Raw genomic sequence first — 13859 nt, forward strand, 5'->3', positions numbered from 1 at the left:
TGACACTCCAAATAATAATGGAGAAATGGCAGAAGAGTAACTAATAGCGACAATTACTGCTTAGTACATAATGGTGCGCTAAAAAATGTGAAAAAGCCCAATGGGTGTCTATTACCAGAATGCTAGCAGAATTAGCACAGGTAATAGCAAATTTCCATGTAGGCTACTAGCTAAATTACATTCAGTAGTTCCTATCCTATATATGTATAACTTTATGACCTGGATTACCTGTATTTGCAATTTGTTTATTACAGTTTGCGCTCTTTAGCATATTTAGCTAGTAGCCTACATGGAAATCTGCTATTACCTGTGCTAATTCTGCTAGCATTCTGGTAATAGAGAATCTGTGGTATGAATGAAAGATTACTGTACACCAGCAGAGCCCATCCAACTTGAAGGAGCTGGAGCAGTTTTGCCTTGAAGAATGGGCAAGAATCCCAGTGGCTAGATGTGCCAAGCTTATAGAGATATACCCCAAGAGACTTGCAGCTGTAATTGCGGCAAAAGGTGGCTCCACAAGGTATTGACTTTGGGGGGGATAGTTATGCACGCTTAAGTTTTCAGTTTTTGTGTCTTATTTCTTGTTTGTTTCACAATAAAAAACATGTTGCATCTTCAAAGTGGTAGTCATGTTGTGTAAATCAAATGAGTAAAACCCACCCAAAATACATTTTAATTCCAGGTTGTAAACAACAAAATAGGAAATATGCCAAGTGGGGTGAATACTTTCACAAGCCACTGTACAAATATTTCCAATACAATGACAGAACTGTTTCTGGGAAAGTCAGATGATTTACCCGGGTTAATAATTAGTCATAGAGAGCGGAACAAAAAAATCACGGTTGTCATTTCGCATTTTTCTTCTTCCTCTTTTTATGGACATAAATAACCCCCCTGACCTATCTAGCAGAGAAGCAGGCACAATGAGCAAGCTCACTTTACTTGCAGGTAAAAACATTCTTAATATGTTCACATATATTCTGTTTGTGTGAAATTCCTATTTTTATTGACTCTAAATATGTGCTTTTGAAGGTCTGTGCTTCGCCCTGTGCCACTTGGGTGAGTTTCCACTTTTAAAAAACATTATGACATTTCCCACACATTATTAAATCAACATTTTATGATTTTTTAAAACTTGAATTGTCACTCAGTATTCATCAAGAGAATTATGTTTGTTTGTATCAGTCATCTAAAAATTGTGATATATAAGAACGATGCTACCATGAAGTTGTGTCACCCTGGGAAATTCTGACTGTGACTCTGCAAAAACCATATATGATAGACATTCTGTTCCTGTCTAAGGCTCGACCTCCCAACTGGTCTGCTACTTTACCAACTGGTCCCAGTACAGACCTGGAACTGGGAAGTTCCTGCCAGCTAATGTTGACCCTCACCTGTGTACTCACCTGATCTACGCCTTCTCCATTATCAACCCTGCCAATGAGCTTGCCACCTATGAGTGGAATGATGAGACCCTCTACAGTTCCTTCAATGGACTTAAAGACAGGTTTGCATCTTTTACCAAGACATTCTGAGATGTTCAGGGGTAATTATGTACTGACAATAGTAATTGTATTTTTGTCATCTAACAGAAATCCTCGGCTCAAAACACTTTTGGCTGTCGGTGGATGGAAGTTTGGCACACAACAGTGAGATATCTAATTTCTTATATTTACATAGGTAAAAGGTAGTATATTTTTTAAGGATTGATAATATATTTTATATTTAGTAATGTCAACTGGTTTGAGCATCCCTAATTCTCCCTAGGTTCAGTATCATGGTTTCATCACCTGACAATCGGCTGAAGTTCATCCAGTCTTCGATCAGTTTCCTTCGGAGGCATAGTTTTGACGGGTTGGACCTGGACTGGGAGTACCCTGGAGCACGGGGAAGCCCTCCAGAGGACAAGCAGAGATTCACACTGTTGTGCAAGGTGAAGGTTAGGGTTATGGTTAGGCCAGGATGTGGACATGAAGCTAGGATTACGGCTAGGGTTATGGTTGAGCCGGGGTGTAGCAAGTTTTGGGAAACAATGCTACTAGACTTTTATTTAGGGATGTTCAGACCTTTCCATATGGCAATACATGTAATGCCATATGAGTAAAAAGACATCTGTTGTTTTTTGTAGGAGCTCCTCGAGGCCTTTGAGGCTGAGGGCAAGGCAGTCAGCCGCCCCAGGCTGCTGCTTACTGCTGCTGTGGCTGCTGGGAAAGGGACCATTGATTCTGGCTATGAAATTGCAGAAATTGCTAAGTAAATATGGATTTTAACATTATAACCACCGTACTCACATTTTAGAAAACCATAATACAGTGAACAAGATCCCATTTGGATTAATGGATGTGTATTAATTAAACTTGTCTTCTGGGTCATTCCATATAATTTCAATCACTTTTTGACTGCACCTCTTTTGATTTGAACGAAACCTTTCATTCGTGTTTGCCCATGGTGGAAGTGGTCAGAAAGTGACTTTGGACCTGAATGCCAAAACATTTAGGAGCTAGAGGTGCTCAAAGTTGACCACTTTTGCATACCCCACCCTACCATGAAACATTCATGTCTTTATCACTAAAAAAGAGAAACTGTTGAGTTTGATAGAATTTTAAAGCTGAAATCATATGGAAATTACCTTTCTGTCTTTAGATACCTGGACTTCATTAGCGTGATGACCTATGACTTCCATGGATCCTGGCAGACCTTCACAGGACACAACAGCCCTCTCTACCAGGGATCCCATGACACAGGAGACCATATCTACTTCAACACAGTGAGAAAGGGGCTTTTCAATGAATAAAACGCCATAAATCACACTTCTAGTCTCCATGTTAAATAAAGCCCATCAAATGTGAGTGTAAAGAAAGTACTGTATACATTCATGCAATCTCTCTGGCAGGATTTTGTCATGAAATACTGGCGAGATCAGGGAGCCCCTGTTGAGAAGCTGATGATGGGATTTGCTACGTATGGACGTTCCTTCCAGCTCACCTCTGTAGATAGTGGGGTCGGAGCGTCAGCCAACGGTGCTGCTGCAGCTGGACCTTTCACCAGGGAAGCTGGTTTCTGGTCTTATTATGAGGTAGCAAGGCTTAATTGTGTATTTTATGTGAACTTTGAAAGGTATCAAATTGATAGTTAGCTTTTCGATTGAGGTAACCTGTTGCCCCACATGTTTCCAGATCTGTACTTTCCTCCAAGGAGCCAGTTTCCAGTGGATTGAGGATCAAAAGGTTCCCTATGCCTCTAAAGGAAATCAGTGGGTAGGATTTGACAATAGGGAGAGCTATGACACAAAGGTATGCAGCAGTATTCCTGGGTTATATTCCTAAATGTTGGACCAAACATATATTTTTCAACAAGGCTAAGAAATTGCAAAAGACTCAAAGACATACTCCTGTTATTTTCTTATACTCTCCCTTCCTAAGGTCGGCTACCTAAAGGAAAATGGCTTTGGAGGGGCCATGGTTTGGAATCTGGACCTGGATGACTTTGCTGGACAGTCATGTGGACAGGGCAACTATTCCCTGATCAGCCATCTTCAAAAACTCCTCAACATTGGTAAATCACGTTTAAACTTTCTTACTTGTCCAAATATATACAAACATGTCAATGTTTTTTTTTTGTGGTCGAGTGCTATTCTGAATAGACATATTAAATTGTCTTTTCACCCAGAACGACCTCCGCTGCCACCTACACACACCCCAATGCCAGGGGAACCACCCACAGTCAAGGCCACAACTAAGGCCGGTGGTAGTTTCTGTGCAGGCAGGGCTGATGGGCTGTATGTCAAAGCAGATTCCCCGAGCTCTTTCTATAACTGTGCAAACGGCGTCACCTGGATCCAGAGCTGCCCCGCTGGCCTCGTCTTCAGTGACAGCTGCAAATGCTGCAACTGGCCCTAGGACTGTTATTTGACCTATGGGAGAGTTGGGTATGTTGAACCATTTTTTAAAAACATTCGGCATCACTACGTCAAGGGAAATATAATACTCTTCCTAACAAAGATATCTACATATATTTCAGGATCTTGTGTGTATCGCTGGAAATAATCAGAATGTATGTAAACATACTTTACCATAGCCTCTCTTTTGTAAAATGTACATGTTTGTTTTCTTTTTTGTCAATGTACCTTTTCAGTGTCACAGCCAATTTTTTCATTCCTTGCTGCTGCTCAAATGGACTTCTTGCTTTCTCAGGAACCTCAAGGGGGGCTAGATCACTGCTTGTTTTAAGTTTGTGTACATAGGTCACTACCTTGAGTAGAGGTCGACCGATTAATTGGAATGGCCGATTCATTTGGGCCATTTTCAAAGCAATCGGAAATCGGTATTTTTGGACACCGATTTGGACGTTTTTTAAAAATACATTTGGAACATCGTTGGGTGATTAGGCCTTTCTCGTAGTCAGCGTTCCAATTTATCCCAAAGGTGTTCGATGGGGTTGAGATCAGGGCTCTGTGCAGGCAAGTCAAGTTCTTCCACACCAATCTCAACAAACCATTTCTGTATGGACCTCGCTTTGTGTACGGGGACATTCACTGGAACTGAGGGGCCTAGCCCGAACCATGAATGCCCCAGACCATTATTCCTCCTCCACCAAACTTTACAGTTGGCACTATACATTGGGGCAGGTAGCATTCTCCTGGTATCGGTCAAACCCATATTCGTCTGACGGACTGCTAGATGGTGAAGCGTGATTCATCTTCCCAGGGAACATGTTTCCACTGCTCCAGTGTCCACTGGCGGTGAGCTTTACCCCACTCCAGCCGAGACTTGGCATTGCGCATGGTGATCTCAGGCTTGTGTGCGGCTGCTCGGCCATGGAAATCCATTTCATGACACTCCCGACGAACAGTTATTGTGCTGACGTTGTTCCAGAGGCAGTTTGGAACTCGGTAGTGAGTGTTGCAGCCGTAGAAAGATGATTTTTACACGCTACTCGCTTCAGCGGTCCCATTTTGTGAGCTTGTGTGGCCTACCACTTTGCGGCTGAGCCGTTGTTGCTCCTAGAGGTTTCCACTTCACAATAACAGCACTTACAGGTCACTGGGGCAGCTCTAGCAGGGCAGAAATTTGACAAACTGACCTGTTGGAAAGGTGGCATCCTATGACGGTGCCACATTGAAAGTCACTGAGCTCTTCAGTAAGCCATTCTACTGCCAATGTTTGTTTATAGAGATTGCATGGTTGTGTGCTCACTTTTATACACCTGTCAGCAACGGGTGTGGATGAAATAGCTGAATCCACTAATTTGAAGGGTGTCCACATACTTTTGTATATACTGTAGGTTTAGGACCTCATATTGTAGCTTAACTGATGTACAAAACCATTTTTTAACTATCTACATTGGTTTAGATACGAGCATGAAACCTATAACACAATAAATTAATTTGACTTTGTGAAAATCAGTTTTTTTGTACATAACTTGCTAACCATTCTTTCCATGTGGTTTCTTCCTTTACAGACTCCATGAAATGATGACCTCGGCTCGTCCTAAATATTTGGTCACATGATTCATTCTGTGTATGGAGTCCTAACTTGAATATACTTATTCCTGTAACTATATAAGGCCTTATCAATTATGTCACGTGGATAATGAATGTATGTGTTATTGATAACTGAAGGGTGAAGAAGAGTTTTGTTTATGGAAAGTTACTGTGAGAGAAAAGGGGAACAGAGACTATAACCAAAGTCTGTTCACTAATGTGAACAGAAGGTCGCTTGTAAACATCATGGAGTAGTGATCGGATAAAGAGCAACAGCGCAACATTTAGGCAGTATTGGGCAACAGATAGCATTTTGACATATAAATGCCTGTTTGATCATGTGCAAAGTGTGCTTGCAGCTGAAGCACCCAGTTTGTTGAATAAACGTGGTTTGAGCTTTTCTAGTCGTCCGTTTGAGTTTATACTCTGTTCAGAACCTACCAATGGTTTCCTAGAAACACGGGGTGGCTCAACTAATCCTTTTGCTCAATTTACCCCACTCTCCTCTATGTACAGCACTGAGGGGCAATTTTCACATTTTTATGAATGACACTATATACAGTGCATCTTCCAAACACATAGGCTATATTAATCATACAAAGTAAATATCCTGTTATTTTATTTACTGGCTGTGTGTCATCTCACAAGCTAGGTTTCCATCCTATTTGCAATAGATTTTCATCCAAATATTCAAGACTCTGAATAAAACAGTTTGCGCATTCTTCCACCAGATGTGTTTCCATGAAACATACTTTTTCTGGATAAAAGGCTGCGGTTGATGACGTAGAGCACATAAAAATAACTTTTGCTGTTAAATTCCCATGTACCAAATGAAAAAATACAAGTTAAAGGGGAATTTCACCATGGCTCTGCCACTTGTCGTAAACATTAACATTATCCAAACCAAAAGCTAGAACGAGCACATTGTCATTTCACTGGTAGAATCGGGAAGTTTCGACTTCCTGTGTTCATAGTGGAACAAAGTCCAGCATTCATAGCGAATGCAGATATCGCCCCGCTAGCTAGATGAGGCATGCCCACAAACATGGTTTGTCACGTTGTTTAATTTCGAATGACCAACACACAGTAATCTAAGAACTTCTTCTTCTTCTTCTGTTTTTCACTCACATGTGTCATCCAAATCCAACTTTATTTGCAACATGCGCCGAATACAACAAGTGTCGACTTTACCGTGAAATGCTCACTTACAAGCCCTTTAGCCAACAGTGCAGTTCAAGAAGAGTTAAGAAAATATTTACAAAGTAAACTAAAATTAAAAGTAACACTAACAATAATAACGGGGCTATATACAGGGAGCACCAGTACAGAGTCAGTGGGTGTGGGTACAGGCTAGTTGAGGTTATTTGTACATGTAGGTTTGGGTGAAGTGACTATGCATAGATAATGAACAGCGAATAGCAGCAGTCAGTCCTTTGAGGATTTTGCGGAAAAAAATTGTGATTTCTGCAGCTAAAAACGCTTGATTTTGTGGCAGCTTTTCTGAAATTCTGCAATACATTTTGCAATGTGTTTTTTCATGGTAATTTCATATAAAGCAATACAAAGTCATATGTGCTCAGTTTTAGGACGATTTTAAGCATGGCATCTAAAGTTCTCAATTCTGTTTATTTTCCTGAACAAGCAGCTCTGTCATAATCCACTCACACATTCACTCACACACACCTCTCCTCACCATCAGGCTTGGGGTTTGCTATCAACACGAGATACACCTCCAACTCACTCTCTCTCTCTCTCTCTCTCTCTCTCTCAAAAAAACAAAGATTCAAAGCTAATCAATCGCTTTCAATTTGATGATTGACATTCCTTTCGCATAAATTGTCTTCAAAATACTTGAGATTGCGATTTTTTCTGAAAGGGTCGTAAGGGAGATAAAGAACAGAAAATGTAAAAATAGAGTTTAGTGGTTGATATGAACTTATAAAACAGTATTACTATTTCTAAATAAAAAAAATCCAGAAAGATGGTGCTTTCGGGATCCGTATGAAGTTTTACAGAGTATAAAACGGCAAAGCTGACAAATTGCACTCAGTCCTTTGAAAAGCGCTCTCCATAGACAGACTAGGGAGAACAGAGTGCCAACCACCCTGCTAAAGCCAAGGTTAGCGGAGTAAAGGTTTGATTAAAATGCCACTCACCTTGATTTCTTCAGCGCTTGCCACAGTCTTCCCTGCTACCACTTCAGTGGTACCACTTCAGGAGAGCTGCTGCTGCTGTGGGAACTGTTCTGACATTCTCATATGCTTTGCTGATTCCAAGTGACTGTTGATTGTCGACTTTCTCTTGTTTCCAAAAACATTTGGAAACTGTTTCGCTTGGTCTTTAGCTGTTATTTTTGTTGCCAAATGAGATTGATTTCTGTTCATTGTGCTGCCTGTCAGCCATCAACAATCACCCATCACCCATCTTCGCATGTGAATACGCTGACAGGCCAGGGAGAAAAACTTTGTTGACGTGTGGTTGGATTGGGCCCTTTTTCACAGTAACAGTGGAGTATTTCGCCAAAATTACGAATCCGATTATGATTGGACCTTTTTATGCACTTAATGTGCGGGGATTGGACAAAGCGAGCTGTCGAATAATTTGCGCTGATTGGTTGATTTTGCATTGCATTATGCGTTCGCAGAATCAGAGAATCCTGGAGGGACTGAGCAGTGTACAAAAAGGAGGGGGGGTCAATGTAAATTGTCTGGTGGTGATTTGTCTTATGGCTTGGGGGTAGAAGCTGTTGAGGAGCCTTTTGATCCGGTACCGCTTGCCGTGCGGTAGCAAAGAAAACGGTCTATAACTTGGGTGACTGGAGTCTCTGACAATTGTATAGGCTTTCCTCTGACACCGCCTATTCTATAGGTCTTGGATGGCAGGAAGCTTGGCCCCAGTGATGTACTGGGCCATTCGCACTACCCTCTGTAGCGCCTTATGGTCAGATGCCGAGCAGTTGCCATACCAGGCAGTGATGCAACCGGTCAGGATGCTCTCGATAGTGTAGCTGTAGAACTTTTTGAGGATCTGGGGACCCATGCCAAATCTTTTCAGTCTCCTGATGGGGAAAATGTTTTGTCGGGCCCTCTTCACGACTGTCTTGGTATGTTTGGGCCATGATAGTTTGTTGGTGATGTGGACACCAAGGAACTTGAAACTCTCGATCCGCTCCACTTCAGCCCCATTGATGTTAATGGGGGCCGGTTTGGCCCTCTTTCTGTAGTCCACGATCAGCTCCTTTGTCTATAATCCACGATCAGCTCCTTCGTCTTGCTCACATTGAGGGAGAGGTTGTTGTCCTGAAACACTCGGCCAGGTCTCTGACCTCCTCCCTATAGGCAGTCTCGTCATTGTTGGTGATCAAGTCTACCACTGTGTTGACATGGTGTTGGAGTTGTGTTTGGCCACGCAGTCGTGGGTGAACAGGGAATACAGGAGGGCACTAAGTACACACCCCTGAGGAGCCCCAGTGTTAAGGATCAGCGTGGCAGACGTGTTGTTACCTACTCTCACCACCTGGGGCGGCCCATCAGGAAGTCCAGGATCCAGTTGAACACAGTATGAATGACAGTAGAACTGTGCCAGCATAATACCATTAGGGTAGATTAGTTGAACATGCAGACATGTTTATAGGCATAGAGATTACATTGTTCCCACCTGCAAAATAAAGTTCTGAACTGGTTTGAACCCCCAAAAAGTACAGGCTTATACTGTTCCCTTCTGTTCCTTTTAAACCTCTGAATTTTTTATTTTCTTACATTCACTAAACATTAAAATTACTTTACCAAACAGTGTGGATAGAGCAGCTTGCTATTGAGCGGGCAAGCTATAGCTAGTTGTTTCCATGCGCGATGGACAGGCAAGTTTAGGGCACGTTGCGAGATGCAACTGAAATTTTGCAGGTGGGGAGTGAGTGAAAGAGGGTGGAGGAGGAGACTTGGCTTGAATCGCTGGGCATCTTGTTATGACATGTATTATCTGAATTAGACCTACAGAATTATATCTAAGGAGGAGTGGATTCTATGGAGGAACTTTGAATGTCCTTGAACTTCAGAGAGTTGGTTTAACGTTGGACCAGAGGTAGCTAGCTAGCTAAGAAGTTTGCGTGTGAAGAGCAAAACCAGAATTAAAAACACGTATTACCTTTTGTAGTTAATAAATCGAATGTCAAACGTGATAACTATAGTAACCTTAACTAGCATTGAAAAAGCTAATCAAATCTCTCATTAAATATCTCACTATTTTCTGAATCACGCTGGTAACGTCAGTAGGCTACAGTAGCCTAAGTTTCAGAGGGGGAGGACAGGCAGACACTGGAATACATTTCTGAGTGGGGGCTTTGCATAGTTCGTTTTGCCCGCTAGTGTTTGTGTGGGCTTGTTGGTTGTTACGTTTGGTGATGTATCGTGTTTTTTTGTTGTTGTTTTTTCCCGCTGTCCAGTGTTTGTATCTAGGTTTTGGGTTGGTTTTAGCGCCAGTGTTTTGGGCATTCGCCCATGTTTTGGACCTGTTACGTTTTGAAGGACATTAAAGCGTTTTCCCGTTCATTTCGCTCTCTGCATTTGACTCCTCACTCATCCGCTGTTACAATATGTGTGTTTTTTTGGTGCAACTTTTATACCACTTTTTTTCTAAACACCACTTGTTTGCTGCATGGCTCGGAAAGCTCCGTTTGCTGCTGCAGCAGGGCGGGGGAAGGGTATGGGCCGGTGTAAGACGGGAGGGAGGAGGAGGGAGCGAAAGTAGCCACACCCGTGCTAATTCGACAAACTTTTTGCTGCCTTAGGTTATCCATCATACCATCTGGCAGTGCCTGTACTGACGACATCAAATCGATGTAAAGAATCTAGCTGAGTTAGCCAACTAGCAAGCTAGCAAGGCTAATTGAAGCTATTTTGCTGCACTCCACGGCCTTGTCTACAACTACTCCATTCAGGTTAAGCAACAGCCTACCTGTTGGTTGCTCGTTGTCTAATCCTTCACACTAAAGTAACATCATTACATAATTTATATTCCATTTTGCAATATTTAGAACTATCCTACTTCAGCTGCTAGTCTACATATGGAGCCTCTGACTGTAGTGCCGCTTTGATTACTCGACATTAACAGCTTGCTGCCCTATGTCTTTTTTATGGTGCGCACGTCATTCAAATAAAAACTACATTCAAAAGTTTGTGTTTTTAAAAATAAGGGGGATTGGAAATGATGCCAACATTTAATTTGATAAAACCTAAAAATCTATCTGCAATATTAAAGCTGAAAATGAAATTGCCACGAGCAGCACTGCAGATATTAAGATGAGGGAGATGCAAGACTTCACAATCACACATGGTATCTGCACATGTGCATGGGTTCACTTCACGCTGTTCACAGCGTGGTAGCCAGGGCACTAAAACAACAGAGAAGTTGAGGCTCGCACGTCAACGCTCTTAGTTTTTGTCATTTGACTGAGTCTCCCTTTAAGAATGTCAAATGTCATGGTGTATAGAAGAGCTGGGACCAAAACTCGAAAATGACCGTCACTGACATGGTCTTCCTCTTGCTGAAGCATTTAGCTTATGTTGTTCATTTCCTGTGATTTTTCTACACAAGGTTCCTGTAGATTGTTCAAAAAACATTATTTGGTCAAGTAATAGCCTATTCATTATGCGGTAGGTAGTCTAGCGGTTAAGAGCATTGGGCCAATAATTAAAAGGTCGCTGGTTTGAATCCCTGAGCAGGCAAGTTGAAAAAGTCTGCTGTTGTGACCTTGAGAAAAGCATTTAACCCCCAACAACAACTGCTCCCCGGGTGAAGTCGTCGATTAAGGCAGCACCCGCACCTCTCTGACTCAGAGGGGTTGGGTTAAATGCGGAAGACACATTTTGGTTGAATGCATCCAGTTGGGCAACTGACGAGGTATCCCCCTTTCCCATTATGTGGATTACTGCTATGAAAATACAGTATTTCCTGTCCCTGTTTCAGTGTCGGCTGCTGTGTGAGTGAGCCACTCTCAATTCCTTTCTCCACTGCGCATGGACCATTGCTCAAAATGCAATATCTATAAATATAGTTTTCAATGCAGCTACTGTTGTTCTAGTTACATACAGGAGACACAGCTTTCTGTGAGTATATCATTCATCTCTCACCTTTCAATATTGGCACCACTTTACAACCATGCAAGCGGAGCGGAGTTGAGGATATATAATTGCTTTGCAGTGCAATACATTCACTGATAGATTAATCAATTGGCCGACATGGCTATCTACTGTAGCAACAATATCATATTTAGAGTTATCAATCTAGCTAAGTGATTTGAGTTCCCACTTTCTCAAGGGGTGGTGAATAATATAGCCTAGGCCAATATGCACAAAGTTGTCAAATTGGATCATTCTGGATCCTATTTCAACAGGTTGCACATCAAAATATCAATCATGCATTACCTGGATATGTTACATGAAATAGCAGACTTTTTTAATCATAGACTACCATCTCAGTTGTCTTACTTGACACTGATGAAATTATATATCTACAGCCCTGCCGCAACTGTCAAGTAATTGTCCATTAAAACACAATTTTTTATCGATATATTTATTGTTTTCGAGCAAAACAGTTACATTTATCGCAATAAGACTTTCTGCCCGTATCACCCAGCTTTAGTGTCTACTTGTATGTAGTACTGTAGCAATGTCACATCGATAAATTGATTTAATTCAGACAAAGCCTTTTCATTGTTATAATATATAAATATATCTATGTTTTTAAATGTATACTTCCGCAAGTCGATTAACCGTACCCATCCCTAGCCTCAATGGCGTTGCCCATGCTAACGCAGATGCCATAAGAGCACAGATACAAGTTGAGATCCCTATGCATCTCTATGGGTAAAGCTCTTTACTGAAAAGGACCAAGAGGTGCTTTTATACCTTTCTGTCGGTTCTCCACTAAACATGGTCCCAAGGGAAACACTAACAACAACTATAGTTCCTACCCTGCCGCATGCATTATTCCTATCCCCCCAAACACCTCTGGGAAGAAGGGTTGCTGCGCTCCTTCCCATCCCTTAGGTCTGATGATCTGACTGGAAGTTAACTTTTAGAGTATGCTTTTGGTCAACAACTCAGATTTTGAATACAAACTAGTCAGATGGTTATAAAAGGGTCTTAGATTCACTGCTCTGTCTCTGGCTGGACTTACTAAGACAAAAAAATACAGGGATAAAGGAAAAGACAACTGATCACTAAACAGACCAATAGGAGAAGCCTTTAACCACATGGACACTCCTCGCTCCACCATACTGAACACTACGTAACCTAAACCCTTACCCTACCACTAACCCTTGCACCCCCTTTTTTTGTTTGCCTACGGTTAATTCCACGATAACAGAATGATGCTAAGACTCCGATTCTTTTCACTTCAATATGTATGTCAATCAAAAACCAATGATTGCAAATTTAGACAAACATTTGGTGACAGAATGACAGCATAAACAGCACAAACCGTCATTCTGTTACCAAACTTTGCATCTGCACTGTTCTTCAAGTAAATGTGCTGTAGTCCTTGAGCACAGAGTTGTGTGGTTTGTTTAACTTTGCAATCATTGTCCTTCACCATTCATTTTAGATTTCAACATTGCCAATGCTGCCATTATGAAATGCATCAAATTTAAGCAAGTGCATTGCAACACCTGGAGAGTATGGAACGTGAATCTGAATAAATCATATAGCTGGTTCTCTTAACCTTATTGGTTATGCACGGATAAAAGACAGTATAGAGAAGGCCATGAAGAATAGACGAGTATAGACATATATCCACAGAATGCTATAGAGCTGTGTAATATGGTGGACTGGTCTATATCTGTTTTTCTTCTATAGAAATATTGAGGGTCAAATACAAATTATGTGAATAAATGGCTTTTCACTCTTTGAATCCTTTAAAAATATCCTTTCAAACAAAGAGTTCATGACATGACATGAATGATTATTTGTCCTATACTGTTCTCTATACTGTTTCACACACTTATCAATGGAACATTCCTGGTCATCCTTAGTGCCTCTGATCTGGTGGACTCACTAAACACATGCTTAGTTTGTAAATGTTGTCTGAGCATGCCCCTGGCTATCGGTAAATAAAAAAATCTAAGAAAATGGTGCCGCCTGTTTTTCTTAATATGACGAATTTGAAACTATGTATACTTTTGATACTTAAGTATATTTAAAACTAAATACTTTTAGACTTTTACTCAAGTAGTATTTTACTGGGTGACTTTCACTTTTACTTGAGTAATTTTCTATTAAGGTATGTTTGACAATTGATGCTGTTTCCACCACTTCTGGCTAGCTAGCTAACAAACATAGTGTTCAGATAAATTATTCTAATTCATTATTTTACACAATAT

The 13859-nt window shown here is 41.2% G+C and overlaps 1 protein-coding gene across 1 annotated transcript; it reads left to right on the plus strand.

Moving 5' to 3' along the window:
- Positions 1 to 812: 812 nt before the first annotated feature.
- Positions 813 to 5882, plus strand: LOC118368640 (acidic mammalian chitinase-like). The gene is made up of 12 exons (XM_035752906.2): positions 813 to 948; positions 1033 to 1059; positions 1303 to 1507; positions 1593 to 1649; positions 1768 to 1933; positions 2129 to 2253; positions 2644 to 2767; positions 2894 to 3076; positions 3177 to 3293; positions 3423 to 3555; positions 3670 to 3928; positions 5461 to 5882. Exons 1-11 carry the CDS (start codon positions 876 to 878, stop codon positions 3897 to 3899), a joined length of 1440 nt encoding a protein of 479 aa, XP_035608799.1. The 5' UTR covers positions 813 to 875; the 3' UTR covers positions 3900 to 3928; positions 5461 to 5882.
- The last annotated feature ends 7977 nt before the right edge of the window (positions 5883 to 13859 follow it).

Source organism: Oncorhynchus keta, chromosome 35 (assembly GCF_023373465.1).
Source record: "Oncorhynchus keta strain PuntledgeMale-10-30-2019 chromosome 35, Oket_V2, whole genome shotgun sequence".
NCBI lineage: Eukaryota > Metazoa > Chordata > Actinopteri > Salmoniformes > Salmonidae > Oncorhynchus > Oncorhynchus keta.